The 15,664-nt window shown below is 43.3% G+C and overlaps 5 protein-coding genes across 8 annotated transcripts; 3 read left to right on the plus strand and 2 right to left on the minus strand.

Moving 5' to 3' along the window:
- Window positions 1–107: 107 nt before the first annotated feature.
- On the minus strand, window positions 108–11,478 carry LOC144065777 (leucine-rich repeat LGI family member 2-like). Of its 3 annotated transcripts, XM_077588891.1 has the most exons (11): window positions 11,220–11,478; window positions 11,053–11,124; window positions 9,866–9,937; window positions 9,722–9,793; window positions 8,979–9,050; window positions 8,745–8,911; window positions 8,511–8,675; window positions 6,008–8,445; window positions 3,573–3,814; window positions 1,905–2,045; window positions 108–1,617 (listed from the first exon to the last, which is right to left on the minus strand). In XM_077588891.1, the coding sequence occupies exons 1-8, from the start codon at window positions 11,435–11,437 to the stop codon at window positions 7,628–7,630; spliced, it is 1,656 nt and encodes a 551-aa protein (XP_077445017.1). In that variant the 5' UTR covers window positions 11,438–11,478; the 3' UTR covers window positions 108–1,617; window positions 1,905–2,045; window positions 3,573–3,814; window positions 6,008–7,627. The 3 variants fall into 3 exon arrangements, with proteins under 3 accessions (XP_077445017.1, XP_077445016.1, XP_077445014.1); XM_077588890.1 differs by having other exon boundaries at window positions 3,573–3,730; window positions 8,511–8,911; XM_077588888.1 differs by having other exon boundaries at window positions 8,511–8,911.
- tm4sf5 (transmembrane 4 L six family member 5) lies at window positions 1,412–5,107 on the plus strand. 2 transcript variants are annotated; one of them, XM_077588893.1, is made up of 6 exons: window positions 1,420–1,570; window positions 1,616–1,638; window positions 1,723–1,803; window positions 1,911–2,053; window positions 3,557–3,749; window positions 3,821–5,107. In XM_077588893.1, exons 1-6 carry the CDS (start codon window positions 1,465–1,467, stop codon window positions 3,836–3,838), a joined length of 564 nt encoding a protein of 187 aa, XP_077445019.1. In that variant the 5' UTR covers window positions 1,420–1,464; the 3' UTR covers window positions 3,839–5,107. The 2 variants fall into 2 exon arrangements, with proteins under 2 accessions (XP_077445018.1, XP_077445019.1); XM_077588892.1 differs by having other exon boundaries at window positions 1,412–1,638; window positions 3,821–5,103.
- On the plus strand, window positions 5,568–7,285 carry LOC144065779 (uncharacterized protein C17orf114-like). The gene is made up of 3 exons (XM_077588894.1): window positions 5,568–5,684; window positions 6,033–6,118; window positions 6,195–7,285. The coding sequence occupies exons 2-3, from the start codon at window positions 6,034–6,036 to the stop codon at window positions 6,341–6,343; spliced, it is 234 nt and encodes a 77-aa protein (XP_077445020.1). The 5' UTR covers window positions 5,568–5,684; window position 6,033; the 3' UTR covers window positions 6,344–7,285.
- A 362-nt stretch (window positions 11,479–11,840) lies between the features above and the next one.
- Window positions 11,841–14,784, minus strand: batf2 (basic leucine zipper ATF-like transcription factor 2). Its single transcript, XM_077589602.1, has 3 exons — window positions 13,956–14,784; window positions 13,442–13,552; window positions 11,841–12,954 (listed from the first exon to the last, which is right to left on the minus strand). Exons 1-3 carry the CDS (start codon window positions 13,986–13,988, stop codon window positions 12,523–12,525), a joined length of 576 nt encoding a protein of 191 aa, XP_077445728.1. The 5' UTR covers window positions 13,989–14,784; the 3' UTR covers window positions 11,841–12,522.
- Window positions 14,551–15,660, plus strand: arl2 (ADP-ribosylation factor-like 2). The gene is made up of 5 exons (XM_077589603.1): window positions 14,551–14,697; window positions 14,976–15,086; window positions 15,148–15,310; window positions 15,374–15,454; window positions 15,514–15,660. The coding sequence occupies exons 1-5, from the start codon at window positions 14,633–14,635 to the stop codon at window positions 15,646–15,648; spliced, it is 555 nt and encodes a 184-aa protein (XP_077445729.1). The 5' UTR covers window positions 14,551–14,632; the 3' UTR covers window positions 15,649–15,660.
- Window positions 15,661–15,664: the final 4 nt, after the last annotated feature.

Here is a 15,664-nt window from a genome sequence, read left to right on the forward strand (position 1 = left end):
CCCCGTTTACAAAATAAAAGCCCCTCGATTTGTTTCGCCCCGCACGACATCCAACAACAACAACAACAAGAAGAACAACAACAACAAAACACGTGCATTACGTTGCATGACTTCAAATCGTACTTTAATGACCAAAACAAATGAACATTACGTGATGTGTTTAATGACATCTAGTTAAAATGAGCTTCCGTTTGTTTGGAAAGCCCCGCACACCCCAACAATCACCACCACGCGTCTATTTATAATCTGTGACGAGTTACCTAAAAACAGCACTGGAGAAAAAAACATATTAGAATTGATTTACAGGAAAATATCATGATTAAATATGTTTGACGGCATAATTGAGTTATGTAAATAGTGTTGTGTTCAAGTCTTGAGCTTCAAAACCATAATTTTGGTATACTAGCAATGCTATCACGAACAGAGGTCCAATCAATCCATTTGTAGTGGTTTCGCTGACAGTGGTAAATTGGACTCCAATTCCGGACAAATTACCGTATTTACTCGCATATAAGCCGCACACTTATTTATATATAGCCCAAAAATGGTTGTATTTGACAATTTCTCGCATATAAGCCACCCCGCGTATAACCCGTACTCTTAAAATTGCCTTAAAATCATTGAATTTTACAATTTCTCACGTATAAGCCGTCCCCTGATTCCCAATTATCACCCCCATATTCATGGTTTTAATAGGGAGTACAAATGTCTTACTTTGAAGGGAAAATCTTAATAAAAAAGAATTGCACGTGGGATTGTTTGAATCAAAAGCACATTATTAGGGTCAATATCACAAGGAATTAATTCATCCAGTAATGGTTGTCTTCTTACTGCAAAACTGAAAATAACCAGCAAATAGTAAATGTCACTTTGCCGACATCTGCTGGTGAAAAAGAGTTTAGCAAGTCTATAAGCCGTACCGTTGGTTCAGTCATAATTTTTTACATATATATATATATATATATTTATATATATATATAGCCTTAAAATGGTTGAATTTCTCGCATATAAGCCGCCCCCGTGTATAACCGTACTCTTAAAATTGCCTTAAAATCATTGATTTTTACAATTTCTCGCGTATAAGCCACATTATTAGGGTCAATATCATAAGGAATTAATTCATCCAATAGTGGTTGTCTTCTTACTGCAAAACTGAAAATAACCAACAAATAGTAAATGTCACTTTGCCGACATCTGCTGGTGAAAAAGAGTTTAGCAAGTCTATAAGTTGGTTCAGTCATCATTTTTTTTAGTTACAAATATGGCGCGAAAATATGGTAACCTTTGACCTGGGCGTGTCTAATCGTTTGGATAATCTCCGATAAATACGCTATCACGTTTGGGTTGTAAAAGTACACGAGGGCGTCGATACTGAACCGGCGTCCGCCCTTGGTGGCCTTTGTTCCCTGGCGGCTTCCGGTTTGGCGTTGTTTGACTTTCGTTGCGGGACGGTTGCGGTCGAGGATGTGTTGCACGGGAAAGTGCGCCCGTTTGGTGGGCCTGATCCTCCTGCCGTCGGCGTTCGTCTGCATGGTCGCCAACCTTCTGCTCTTCTTTCCCGATGGTCATAGTCTGGAAAACGATCAGATCTCCCTACAGGTCTGGCTGATGGGGGGTCTGATCGGAGGAGGCCTCTTTGTGAGTAGGCGAGTGGCTAACATGCTAACATGCTAACAGTTTGAATTTTTTTTTTGAAATGTTCTGATTTTCCGCACATTTTAGATGTTGTGTCCAAGCTGCTCCGCTATCAGGGCCGGGGGCAAGGGTTGCTGCGGAGCGGGTTGCTGTGGCAACCGTTGCCGGGTGAGTGTGTGGGATTATGCCGGGTTTAGATAACGAAGGGGGGGGGGGGGGGGGGGGGGGGGGGGTCAAAACCACGAGATAACCGACTGGGTTGCGCTCACCGACAGATGCTGAACTCGGTTTTCTCGTCGGCGTTCGGGGTAGCCGGCGCCATCTACTGCCTCAGCGTGGCTTCGGCCGGTTTAGCCATCGGGCCCAAGTGTCGCGTGGAGGGCGGAGCCTGGAAGTACCCCTTCGAGGACCTTGGAACGTAAGAAAAAACTGAATCTATATCGTCATGTATCACAATCTAGATCATCATGTATCGCAAATTCATGTTGCGCAATTCTGGGTTCAAAATTTGGGTAAAAACAAGGTGGTTGCTAAACGCGGAATGCTAACGCTAATGTTTTGACCTGCCGTTTTTCAAAATAAGGGTTCGTGATTGAGTTATAGATATTTTTTCATATTTAGACTCCTGCATTTAATCATGTTTTGCAAATTCACGTCGCGCAATTCTGGGGTCAAAATTAAGGTAAAAACAAGGTGGTTGCTAAACCCAGAATGCTAACGCTAATGTTTTGACCTGCCGTTTTTCAAAATAAGGGTTCGTGATTGAGTTATAGATTTTTTTTCATATTTAGACTCCTGCATTTAATCATCATGTATCGCAAATTCACGTCGCGCAATTCTGGGTTCAAAATTCGGGTAAAAACAAGTTGGTTGCTAAACCCGGAATGCTAACGCTAATGTTTTGACCTGCCGTTTTTCAAAATAAGGGTTCATGATTGAGTTATAGATTTTTTTTTCATATTTAGACTCCTGCATTTAATCATCATGTATCGCAAATTCACGTCGCGCAATTCTGGGTTCAAAATTCGGGTAAAAACAAGGTGGTTGCTAAACCCGTAATGCTAACGCTAATGTTTTGACCTGCCGTTTTTCAAAATAAGGGTTCATGATTGAGTTATAGATTTTTTTTCATATTTAGACTCCTGCATTTAATCATCATGTATCGCAAATTCACGTCACGCAATTCTGGGTTCAAAATTTGGGTAAAAACAAGGTGGTTGCTAAACGCGGAATGCTAACGCTAATGTTTTGACCTGCCGTTTTTCAAAATAAGGGTTCATGATTGAGTTCTAGATTTATTTTTCATATTTAGACTCCTGCATTTAATCATCATGTATCGCAAATTCACGTCGCGCAATTCTGGGGTCAAAATTCGGGTAAAAACAAGGTGGGTGGTATACCCGGAATGCTAACGCTAATGTTTTGACCTGCCGTTTTTCAAAATAAGGGTTCATGATTGAGTTATAGATTTTTTTTTATATTTAGACTCCTGCATTTAATCATCATGTATCGCAAATTCACGTCGCGCAATTCTGGGTTCAAAATTCGGGTAAAAACAAGGTGGTTGCTAAACCCGTAATGCTAACGCTAATGTTTTGACCTGCCGTTTTTCAAAATAAGGGTTCATGATTGAGTTATAGATTTTTTTTTATATTTAGACTCCTGCATTTAATCATCATGTACCGCAAATTCACGTCGCGCAATTCTGGGGTCAAAATTCGGGTATAAACAAGGTGGTTGCTAAACGCGGAATGCTAACGCTAATGTTTTGACCTGCCATTTTTCAAAATAAGGTTTCATGATTGAGTTATAGATATTTTTTTCATATTTAGACTCCTGCATTTAAGCGTTTTGTGTTAAAAACTGAGAAATTGTTCTCGTCATATCCATAAAATATGACTCCGCCCCCCCCCCGTCCCAGGGGAGAAGGAAGCTACCTGGTCAACCAGAGCCTTTGGGCCACGTGCGAATACCCGAACAACGCGGTGATGTGGCACGTGGTTCTCTTCTCCATCCTGCTGTCTATGAGCGTCCTGCAGTTGGCGCTGTGCTCCGTTCAGGTGGTCAACGGGTGCCTGGGGTGCATCTGCGGGGACTGCCGAGACGGGAAAGAGGTCGGTGGGTGGTCTTCAACCAACATCTGATGGATCTTCACGGCCTTGCTAACCCTTATTCTCTCCTACAGGATGAAAGCGGCTTGTGAAATCGGCTCAGCTGGAAAAAATTCGGGTTGGAACTCTCATTCCAAGTTAGCGGTGGCTAACGCTAACGAGAAATTCTCCAAATATTGCTAATAACTTTCAAATCAGATCTCCGAAAAAAAACTTGGATTGATGGTCATTATTATTATGATCATTTTTTACAATCTTCAGGCTTGCGTGGGTTTTCTCCGGGTACTCCCACATCCCAAGAATGCTAAGCTAATTAAAATTTTCATTACCAATCATTTTCGACAACGAAATGTATCAAATTATGCCGATTTAATTAAAAAAACATGATTAAAAACATCCAGATATGATGAATCATTGATATTATATTATATTATAAATGTGATTCCACGGCTAATCGGATTGCAGCTGTCCAGACAAGGTCAAAGGTTGTCATTGTGGGTTACGGGTTAAGCCGTTAAGCTGTTTGTTGCCACACGGTGGCTCGGCTGGGAATTGCCAGCTAGCAAACGTCCAAGTTTAAATATATACTTACGAAAGGGCAAGTGACACGCAAAGTACACGGATGACGTAACGTGTGGAAAAACAAGGCGGCGGGAATCAAACCCACGTGTTTTTGTGACTTCTTCCAACGGGATTGTTGTACTTTCACTAACTTTTCTCACTTATTAACCAATAAGAAAGCACAGGACAGGGTCAATGTTTGTCTATTTTGCCGAGTCACAATGGCTTCCTGTTATTTGACCTGTTGACCCCAAATCAACACAGATGATAAATAATACCTCCCTAATTGTCTTAAAACATTTTGTATTTTTTTAATTCTACACTCTATTTGTTCATTTATTACTCTTATTAGCATTCCTTTTTATTAATTTATTCCTCTTATTAGCATTTTATTTGAATAGCTTCCTAGCCATTTGACCTTTTGACCCCAAATCAACACAGATGATAAATAATACCTCACTAATTGTCTTAAAACTTTTGTATTTTTTTGTTATACACTATTTGTTCATTTATTACTCTTATTAGCATTCCTTTTTATTAATTCATTCCTCTTATTAGCATTTTATTTCCTCAATAGCTTCCTAGCCATTTGACCTATTGACCCCAAATCAACACAGATGATAAATAATACCTCACTAATTGTCTTAAAACTTTTGTATTTTTTTTATTATACACTATTTGTTCATTTTTTGTTCATTTATTACTCTTACTAGCATTCCTTTTTATTAATTTATTCCTTTTATTAGCATTTTATTTGAATAGCTTCCTAGCCATTTGACCTATTGACCCCAAATCAACACAGATGATAAATAATACCGCACTAATTGTCTTCAAACTTTTGTATTTTTTTATTATACATTATTTGTCCATTTATTACTCTTATTAGCATTCATTTTAATGCATTTATTCCTCTTATTAGCATTTTATTTGAATAGCTTCCTAGCCATTTGACCTATTGACCCCAAATCAACACAGATGATAAATAATACCTCCCTAATTGTCTTAAAACTTAGTTTTATTAAATTATACACTCTATTTATGAATTTATGTCTCTTATTAGCATTTTATCCGTTCAAGAGCATCCAGGCCATTTGACCTATTGACCCCAAAAACTCGGGTTGTCTTTTCAATGCCGTAATTATGATTTATTACCGGTTTCTAGCGTTACCAATCAAAGAAGCGTTCCCGATTGACAACTCGGTGATGACGGCCGCCACTCTCGGAGGGGAGGGGGGGGGGGGGGATGTGGGCGTGTCCCGCGCTGCTCGGATTAGCTATTTAAAGTTCACCCGACTAGCGCGGGGAACAGAAGCGAGATTTTTTGAGGGGGGGAGACGACCGCTTCATCAAGCTCTCAACGAGGCAGATTTCAGTCAGGTGGGTTGCTGGAAAAATTTTTGGGGGGGGGGGAATTAAAGATTCTAGCTAGGAAAAGACTTTTAATGCCATATTTGGACAGGTTGTAACACGTAACGAGCAATTGAAGCATGCCAACGAACGGATTGCGTTCGTTGCCAGATCCGCGCTTGTTTTGACAGTTTATTCGCCGCCGTGCGACGTTCGGGCGAGAACCGAATTATTAAAATTAACCCCGTCCGTTTTAAAAGGGGTCTGGTTTAGCTCCCGGATAGGAAGGACACTTGACCTGGTGACCCCTGTTTGGATGCAAGTATTGTCTAAATTTTTGAGACATTCCTTACCTGGCAACCGGTCTTTTCTCCTCAGCATGGGCGTGAAGATGTTGCAGTGTTTTCCTTTCTACACACCCTGCAAGGGACGGTGCAAAAGGAAAGGGTTGCCGTCGGCAACCGGTGAGACGGACGGCATGGAAAAATGGATAAATAAGCAAAAGATGTGGACTTAACTGGGTTTTTTTGTCGTCCTCAGGAGAAAGCGAGACCCGCATGACGTCCACGTCGTCCTGGGGGAGTGAGAGCTCCAATCGGGGTCCCCAGGTCTACTTCTCGTCCAAAGCCAGGATGTCTTTTCGACACCAGTTGGACAGCAACGTCCACGCCGTGGACGCCACCGACTGAGAGGACATTTTTTGGATGTGGGAGGAGTTTCCTTGGGGACCAAAGTTGGATTTTTTGGGGAGGCGGGGCTTAGAGACGCGAGCGAGCTGACTTTTGGGCGTTTTTTTGAGATATGAGCAGATTTATTTGCTTTGAGATACAAGTCGACGCCCTTTTCGACGAATCTTGGGTCACATGATTAGCACAAATTAGCATAGCGTCACATGAATATGCTAAAAAAATGTTGACATTCATTCAGAAGCGCCGCGTTTAACCCCTTAAAGCCGGATTTCAAAATAAAGCGTGGGATTACGGTAAGTACAAAAATAGGATTTTTCAATTTAAAAAAATACGAGTCAGTTCAATTGAAGACGGGCGTTTGAATTTCAAAAATAAAATGCTAAGATAAAATGCTAATAAAAAAAAAGCTAAGAAAAATGGAAAATATAATAATAATTTAATATGAAAGTATTTTCATACAAATGTTTCATTTTAATTGGTTTTCTACAAGCTTTATTTGTTTAAATTTGTTTTTGAGTTGTGATTTTTATTTTCCATGTATATTGGTCAAATGTAAATTTGGGCATCAAGGGGTTAATCTTGGAATCACATTCACGTATGCATTGTCTTATTTATACATTTATTATTATTATATTATTATCATTGTCTTTTCAAGAAGAAAAATCAGAAATGTATTGACGCGGAAATAATGTAACGATATATCATGGCTAAACCATCAATACTGAGTCATTTGTTGTGCGTTAGGTTGCTAACGAGTTAGCAACCTAGCGCCCAACAAATGACTCAGTTAGCCTGTAGACGACCAATCCCGTTTGGGGGTGCAAAACAAGATTCAAAGTTGGAAACTCCAAGAAAATTGACAGCTCTTGTGTACTTAAACGCATCATTTTTGTGTACTTGAACGCATCATTTTTGTGTACTTGAACGCATCATTTTTGTGTACTTGAACGCATCATTTTTGTGTACTTAAACCTCAATTTGACGAGAAAAAGCAGTTGTCATGCAGGTCGAACTAAACGTGGCCGTTCACGCTAGCCCCGTCGAGCTAGCGCCACGCTAACGGCCGGCTGAAATCGACGATACGGGAAGCTAGCATGCGTTGTTAGCGGAAATCGTGTTAGCCTATAGGAGAACAATCCCATCTGGGGGTGCAAAACACGGTTCAAAGTTGGAAACGTGAAGAAAATTGACAGTAAACAAGCAGGAAGTCAGAAAAAAACGAAGCTAGGCTTCCTTAACGGGGCTAGCGCGACGCTAACGGCGGCGGCGCCAGTCCGTTTGGACTCACGAGCTCAGGTCGACGATGACGTGCTCCCAGATGTGCGTACTCCCCTTGAAACTGGACGCGAAGACAAAGTCCCGGCGGTCCGTGGACACGGCGGTGAAGGATCGCGGCGCCTGGACGTAGACCTCCTTGAAACGGCGGAAGACCCCCGCCTCGCCGTCCCAGAGGAAGATCTGCGAGAAGGTGTAGTCGCTCCCCAAGGCCAGGTAGTGGCGCTCTTTGAAGGAGAACGGCTGGAGGATCATGGCGCCCCGCGACGGGAGCGCCTGGATCTCCGAGAACTGCTTGGCGCCCCAGTGGAGGACTTTGGAGTCCCCGATGTAGCGCGTTAGCGCCAGGTAGAGCTCGCCTCGGATGCGGAAGTGCTTGACGGCCACCGCGTCCTCGCCGTCGGGGATTTGGCCGTAGAGCGCGAACTTGCCGTTGCTCCGGCTCCACTGGTAGACCACGGGGACCTGCGAGCGACTGGCCAGGACCAGGTGCGCCTTGCCGTCCAGGTCCAGGAACTCGGCGTCCGTGTCGCGGTACCACTCGTGCAGGGACTGGTGCGAGTAGAAGCCGTTGTCGTTCCACTTGTACAGAGTGGACAACCCCGCCTTGGAGCTATCGGCGATGACAAAGAAGCGCTCCGAGCCGATCTGGAAGACCTCCACGTCGTTGGGCTTGGAGGTCTTGGACACCTCGATGTCCTGGAACTTGACGAAGGCGCTCTGGTCCTCGTCCAACTTGTAGATGTGCGAGCCGCCGAAGAGCTGGGCCACGATGACGAACACCTGGTCCTCCACGACAACCGACTTGCATCCCACGATGGACTGACCTAGGGGAAAAGCCAAGGGGTCGGCTGGCCCCGCCTACTGGGATGGGGACGGGCGCTAGGCCTACCCGTGATGTTGTCATAGGTCCTGAAGTTCATTTCGATGTGGTCCCACTGGAGGACCATGCAGCTCTCCACGCCGGGCGATGCCACCGCCACGAAGACGTCGTTCTTGTAGTCGAACGTGTCCACCGTCAGGGACTCTGACGCCACCACCTGGTGGAGGACGAAATCTGCCCGAGGGAAGGAGTGATGTGGTCCATCTTGGGGGAAAAGGACGGGGAGAAATTGGACGGTCTCACCCGTGGAGATGCACTGGTCCCGCAGGGTGACGTCGCTGAGCCGCTGGCCTTTGGCGTCCTCGGGTCCGGCGCAGGAGACCTCGGACGTGGTGGCGTTGGTGCTTCTCAGCCACGCCATCAGCCACTTGGCCCGGCAGTCGCACTGGAAGGCGTTGCCTCGCAGGTCCCTGCGGCGGACGGACGCACGCCGTGGGACGTGAAGGGGGACGCTGACCGAGGCCGGGTTGGACTTACAGCTCGATGAGCGAGTCCAGATCGGCGAAGAGGTCTCGGGGAAGGGCCTCGATCTTGTTGTTTGCCAGGGACCTGAAGAACCAAAGAATCCTATCTTCTAACCAAAACAAACCAAAACAAAACCGAAAAAACCCAAAATAGACCAAAACCGAAAAACCCCAAAACAAACCAAAACCGAAAAAACCCAAAACTTACTGAAACAAAACCGAAAACCCCCAAAACTTACTGAAACAAAACCGAAACGCCACAAACTTATTAAAACAACTTGAACCAAAACAAACCAAAACCGAAAAACCCAAAAACAAAATGAACCAAAACAAACCAAAATGAACCAAAACGAACCAAAACCGAAAAACCCAAAAACAAAATGAACCAAAACCAACCAAAACAAACCAAAACAAACCAAAACAAACCAAAACCAACCAAAACCAAAACAATCCAAAAACAAACCACAACGAAACAAAACAAAACCTTAAAACCCCAAAACAAACTGAACCAAAACAAACCAAAACAAACCAAAACAAACCAAACCAAACCAAACCAAACCAAACCAAACCAAACCAAAACAAACCAAAACAAACCAAAACCAAAACAAAACCAAAACAAAACCAAAACAAAACCAAAACAAACCAAAACAAACCAAAACAAACCAAAACCTACCAAAACAAACCAAAACCAAACCAAAACAAAAACCAAAACAACACCCGCATTCTAGCCAGTAGCAAATCCTAACAAACTCCTACAAGTGGGTCAGGTCCCGAAGTCCTCTGAAGGCGTACTTGGACACCGTCTCAATCCGGTTGCTCTCAATGAACCTGTCCAAAAACAAAAAACGGGTCAGTCCATAGACAAAAAGACGGGCGGAGCTACACCTGACAAGCACTTACAGGTATTCCAGATGTGGAAGACCGGAGAAAGCATCGTCCCTTACGCTGGTGATGGAATTGGAATTGAGGAGTCTGGAACGAAATCCGCAAACGTGGATTTGGACTCAACGGGAAACACTGGACTCTTGTTGTGGGTTTTCTCTGGGTACTCCAGTTTCCTCCCACATTAAAAAAACATGCTAAAATTGCAAAACATGATTGGTTGTTTGTCTTATTGTGCCCTGCGATTGGCTGGCCACCAAATCAGGATGCCCCCTGCCTGATGCTGGGATAGACTCCAGCACCGCCTGCAACCCTTGTGAGGATAAACGGTTCGGAAAATGAATGAACACATTGAACATAAAACATAGCTTTTTGTAATGAGTAACCATCAACAACATCATAAACCCCCCCCCAAAAAATGATTACCCCATTTTAGACCGGACGCACTGACACTTGACCGACGCCCCCTCCGCGGAGCAGCGGTGTGCAGGCCGTCAGGGCCTTCAAGGCCTTCTCTGCTGGCCGAAGAAATATCTGAATCATATATTATATTTTGTCGATCAATACTTATGAAATAATTCCAAATTGTCTGTTAGCTTCCTTTCATTGCTTTTCCCCCCTGTTTGCACTGCTTCCAGATGTGTGTTTTCATATTGAAGCATTTAACCAATCACATTTCAGCCATTATTTGTTGCCAGGGTCAGAAATCTGCCTCAAAGCCTTCACAATCAGATCTGCGGGCTCTGCCGCTTTAAACAAGCGCCGATAAGACTGTTGCTTTAACCAATCAGATTTCGAGTTGGCAACACCACAATGTATTGTCGCGGGCGTAGGGATACGTCATCGCTTTAACCAACTATGTAATGTCTGAAAAGCTCCAGTATTTGTATTTAATCACTAAATGCTGCTAGGAAGTGGATTTCCCCCCATTTTTGTGCATAGATTTATTGATTATTTTTTTCATGTGTCGCAGCTGTAGCTGCAGTTGAGGTTTTATAGCCATAAAATAGTTCTTGAGGGTTGGATTGATTCGTTGAAGGCGCTACGAGAAAATGCACGGACCGCCACTGATTAATACCCAAGAAAAGTGGTCATTTCATTGAGAAAAAAAAAACTGCGCCCTCCAAAAGATTGCACCCTAAGCAATGGCCTGCATTGCTTATAGCAAAAACCGGCCCTGCGTTGTCAAAATGCGGGTAACTTACAGCAACTGCAGTGATGGCATGTGAGCAAACATGGCCTCTTTGACCTCGGAGAACGTGCCATTGACGATGCTCCTGCAAACACCCCCCCAAAAAGCCACATTAGGATGCGGAATATTGCCGCATCCGCCGGTAAACACTGCGTCAAACGCCGGAAGGTGAGTACTTACAGAGAAATGATGTCCCCGGGGCTGTTCCTGGGGACGTAGGAGGTACCCACGCAGATGATGGACTCCTTGGAGCAGCTGCACGTCGAGGGGCAACGGGGGGGCTTCCTGGCCTGACCCGGTTGCGACACAGTGCACAAAAACACCCAAAGAAGGGCCACAAATGTCAGGCTCGCCGGCGGTGGCATCGTTTCTGCGGGTTTTCTTCCACTCTGCGCCATGCGACGCAGCACACCGGGGGAGGCGGGGCTAATCAGTGCTAGCCCCGCCCACCAGGCGCGTCGTGGACAGGTCGGACTTTTTTTTAGTCACGTGACGTATCCGTATGTCATTATTATTATTCTATTTTTATGACTACATAACGTTGTAAATGAATGAAATGGGATTCAAATGTGGAATTTATGAAAACAGAAATAAAATAATATTGTTCACTGAATAACACTCTTTTAATTAATTATGATTAAAATAGCATAAAGAAAATAAATAATTAAAAGGAACATGTTTAAATAAATGGGCAGAATAATTGTATCTTAATTTAAAGGTGTATGAAATAGACATTCATAAACAAACTAGATTATTAACTACTTTACTCATAATAAAAACATTTTCATCCAGAAATCAAACTTCACCCAATGACAGAAATAATTTATTTTGCTAAATGCTAGGATAAACAAAGTGCAGCATATGGGAATAAACAACGTGAATGTTAGTAAACATGTCATTAAAAATAACACATTTTAAGTGCGTTTCCTAATCATTGTCATCAAAACAAATGGTCAAATATTTCACTTTAATGGCCGGTTTGCTAGCTAGCATCGTTTAAGCTAGCTAGCATCTTGCTATCAGTAGCCTGTGCAATTTTTAGCTAACAGAGTAATATTACCTTAATTTTTCTTGAAAAAAAGGACGAAACCAAGCAGAAACTTCACATTAATCCAACAAGAAAAAGCCTGTCGATTGTCAAAAACAACATTTGAGCTACAACGAATAAATAAAAATAAAGCAGCAAAAGCGCAAATCAACCCTCCCTCTTGTGGCCATAATTAGGCTTACATGGTCGTATTGGAATATTGAGCCCTCATTTTTTTTTCTTCATGAATTTGAGATGAAGAATTTGAAACACCCACATTTCAATGTGTTTTTTTTAACAAAAATATTCTCAGATTTTTACTAAATACATCATATAAGTCATTTTAGTTAGGATAAATAAATAAATAAGCCAGAAAAACCCAGGCGGAGTGAGAGAAAAAAAGGAAATGTGGTAAATTCCGTTTGAAATGCGGGTTTTGCGCTAACATTAGCGACGCTACGAAACAGGGGGGTCGCGGACGCCGCTCAGAATCCACTCGTTGTCTTCCAGGAGCTCGTACAGCGACGTCAGGTCCGGATCTGAACCGGGACTCGGGTTCGAGACCTGATTCCCGTCAGCTCGCCCCGACGCCAAAAGGTCCCCCGGATCGAACGACGGGAATTCGGCGTCGGGGTTTTGCAGGAACAGCGAATGAGGATCGAGCGAGTTGAGGTCGAAAGAGAAAACGGGGGTTGAGTGGTCGAGTTCTCGGTGCGAATCCGGGTTGGAGGTAGCTGGCGCGTGGGTGAGTTGAGGGTCCGCGGGTTGGCGGAGGAGGCAGTGAGGCTCGTGGCGCTCCAGGATGAAGGTGTAGGACCGCAGTTTCTTTTTTAAATCCCGAATCTCCTTCTCCAGGGCCGAGTTGGACTTCTCCAGATCCACCAGTTCCTGGACGGGGGCAACAATAAGCGCTTTTAATAGCATATTATACACTATTTGTTCATTTATTACTCTTATTAGCATTCCTTTTTATGAATGTATTCCTCTTATTAGCATTTTTTTTGAATAGCTTCCTAGCCATTTGACCTATTGACCCCAAATCAACACAGATGATAAATAATACCTCCCTGGTTTGTTTTAAAACTTTGTTGTATTAAATTATACACTCTATTTATGAATTTATGGCTATTATTAGCATTTTTTCCGTTCAAGAGTATCCAGGCCATTTGACCTATTGACCCCCAAAACTTGGCTTGTCTTTTCAACGCCGTAATTAACATGATTTGTGACATAACAACACGTGGGTAGTGAAAGTGAAAGCATCCTGGCCCTTCCTTCTTCTAAAGGAAAGACCTTCCAAGAAATGACCACGTGTAGATCGAAAAAAAATGACATTAGTCCTCCGGGTAATGATTAAAATGATCAATCTTCCCACCTGGTGAAGTTCGTCGGCCTTCTGCGTTTGCTTTTTGCGGCTCTTCCTGGCGGCGGCTCGGTTTTTTTGTCGTCGTCGGGGGCAATCGCCGCCGTCGTACCCCGCACTCTCCTGCAAATATACGTCGGCCATTTTGAAACTTTGAGTAGAACTGTTTATATTTTTATTGTGATAGTCTGTTCATCACAAAATATTTCCAAAAATGACTATAAATTAGTGGGATTTTATGTAAACAAAGCATTATTTACAGCCTGATTGACAACTCTCGTCGTCCAAGTTTTGGAAATAGAAAGCCTGGCAGTGAATATCACCAATAATAAACAAGTTAAACTGCATTACAAAGCAGGATCTTGGAAATTGGAGTTGTTTACATGAGATTTGAACGCTTTAGCTCCACAAACATCTCCAATTGTTAGATTTAGTCATAATTATATATATATTTTTAAAAAAATCTTAAGGTGCATTGAGAAAAACAGTAGAACTTACCGACACTGAGAAAAACTGTAGAACTTACCGACACTGAAGGGGTCTCCTCACTGGAATCCATGGATGAGGGGGCATCTCAGCTCCAGCAAGTCGCACTGAGCTCAAGGTGGGACCTTCATGGTGGACCTTCTATCCATGGTTTTATGCTACTTGCTCGGGGTTCGTATGGGTACCCACTTTCACTTTCTGTTTATTTTAAAGCCCATGGTGAGAAAGAAATAGCCCAACTCCGCCCACTTGTGAGTCAGGCAAGACCACATGGTCCGTTAAAAAAAACTGATGGTAGCTATTTTTAAATGATTAAAAAATTACAAGCCGTCGAGCCTAATTTCAACGAAAATGTTTTTATCGTAGTATGCCATCAAAAAATGAACAAAAATAAACTTTCGCAGAGGTTCAAAATAACGTCTTTTTTTCCAGCCAATGAACGAACGCTAAATGACTATTCACCCAATAGAAACTCGCATAGGGCGGGTTTTTAATCGTCAGTACTTCCGGGTGTTGACGAGCACTTTCGCAGGGGTTAAAAATAACGTTTTTTTTTCCAGCCAATGAACGAACGCCAAATGACCATTCACCCAATAGAAACTCGCATGGGCGGGTTTTTAGCGTCAATACTTCCGGTTATTGACGAGCCTCTTCCTGAATGAACATCATAAAACGCCTATTTTTCTTGTTAAACAGTTTCGCAGGACTACCTCGACGATGGGTTTGCTAACTATTTTAAGGAAGATGAAGCAGAAAGAGCGCGAGATGAGACTACTAATACTGTATCCTTTTTCAAATGGTGTCCAACGATTAAACGTTCATTTTGCAAATGCTATATGCTAACCATCGCCGGTATCGTATCGTGTGCACGTTTTCTTGAATTTGAATCAGTCTTCCGGTGCCATTGACGATCATATCCGTCTAATCATGTGTCTTTCAATATCAGTTTATCACTAGACGTCCAATTCATGAGCTGTCCATTTTAAATGGGGAAATCTAGCAAGACCAGTGCCAAAAACCAGTAGATTTTAATGTTTTTTTCTTAACCTGGTCTCCATAGGGGTCTGGACAACGCCGGGAAGACCACCGTGGTGAAGCGGTTGAACGGAGAAGACATCAGCACCATCCCTCCGACGTTGGGTTTCCGGATCATCACGCTGGAGCACAGAGAGTAAAAATATTAAAGTCCTAACTCACTTGGATCCACCATGCTAACATTTCTTCTCTCCTAGCTACAAGCTAAACATCTGGGACGTGGGTGGACAGAAGTCTCTCCGGTCCTACTGGAGGAACTACTTTGAACGGACGGACGGTCTGGTGTGGGTGGTGGACAGTGCTGATCGACAGAGGATGGAGGACTGCAGGCAGGAGCTCCATAAATTGCTCATGGAGGAGGTGGTTATGCCATAAATCAGTTTGCACTCATCCCCCAAAATTGAATTATTGTTTGTTTTCTAGAGGTTACTCGGGTCTACGTTGTTGGTGTTCGCCAACAAGCAAGACTTACCTGGTGCATTGTCTGAAGAAGCGATCCGTTCCGTAAGGCTAGATTGTTTGAGGATGTCGGCGTTTAGGTGTTTAAATGGACTTCATTGCAGGCCTTGGGACTGGATGACATCAAGACCCATCATTGGTGTTTGATTGGATGCAGCGCAGTGACGGGGAAGAATCTTTTGGCAGGAGTGGATTGGATGTTGGACGATATAGCGGCGAGGATTTTCAATGCTGAATAAATTTTGAGTTGTTTGC

This window comes from Stigmatopora argus, chromosome 20 (assembly GCF_051989625.1).
Source record: "Stigmatopora argus isolate UIUO_Sarg chromosome 20, RoL_Sarg_1.0, whole genome shotgun sequence".
NCBI classification, from domain to species: domain Eukaryota; kingdom Metazoa; phylum Chordata; class Actinopteri; order Syngnathiformes; family Syngnathidae; genus Stigmatopora; species Stigmatopora argus.

Coding starts and splice junctions, on each gene's coding strand:
- tm4sf5 (XM_077588892.1), top strand. CDS start 1,465: ATGTGTTGCACGGGAAAGTGCGCCCGTTTGGTGGGCCTGATCCTCCTG. Junction 1,639..1,722: donor TGATCGGAGGAGGCCTCTTT/GTGAGTAGGCGA, acceptor CGCACATTTTAG/ATGTTGTGTCCAAGCTGCTC. Junction 1,804..1,910: donor GCTGTGGCAACCGTTGCCGG/GTGAGTGTGTGG, acceptor GCTCACCGACAG/ATGCTGAACTCGGTTTTCTC.
- LOC144065779 (XM_077588894.1), top strand. CDS start 6,034: ATGGGCGTGAAGATGTTGCAGTGTTTTCCTTTCTACACACCCTGCAAG. Junction 6,119..6,194: donor AGGGTTGCCGTCGGCAACCG/GTGAGACGGACG, acceptor TGTCGTCCTCAG/GAGAAAGCGAGACCCGCATG.
- LOC144065777 (XM_077588890.1), bottom strand. CDS start 11,437: ATGGCGCAGAGTGGAAGAAAACCCGCAGAAACGATGCCACCGCCGGCG. Junction 11,125..11,219: donor CCCGGGGACATCATTTCTCT/GTAAGTACTCAC, acceptor GGGTGTTTGCAG/GAGCATCGTCAATGGCACGT. Junction 9,051..9,721: donor CTTCGGGACCTGACCCACTT/GTAGGAGTTTGT, acceptor TTGGTTCTTCAG/GTCCCTGGCAAACAACAAGA.
- batf2 (XM_077589602.1), bottom strand. CDS start 13,988: ATGGATTCCAGTGAGGAGACCCCTTCAGTGTCG. Junction 13,553..13,955: donor AGGAGACCCCTTCAGTGTCG/GTAAGTTCTACA, acceptor GTATATTTGCAG/GAGAGTGCGGGGTACGACGG. Junction 12,955..13,441: donor AGGCCGACGAACTTCACCAG/GTGGGAAGATTG, acceptor GCCCCCGTCCAG/GAACTGGTGGATCTGGAGAA.
- arl2 (XM_077589603.1), top strand. CDS start 14,633: ATGGGTTTGCTAACTATTTTAAGGAAGATGAAGCAGAAAGAGCGCGAG. Junction 14,698..14,975: donor GAGATGAGACTACTAATACT/GTATCCTTTTTC, acceptor TGGTCTCCATAG/GGGTCTGGACAACGCCGGGA. Junction 15,311..15,373: donor ATAAATTGCTCATGGAGGAG/GTGGTTATGCCA, acceptor TTTGTTTTCTAG/AGGTTACTCGGGTCTACGTT.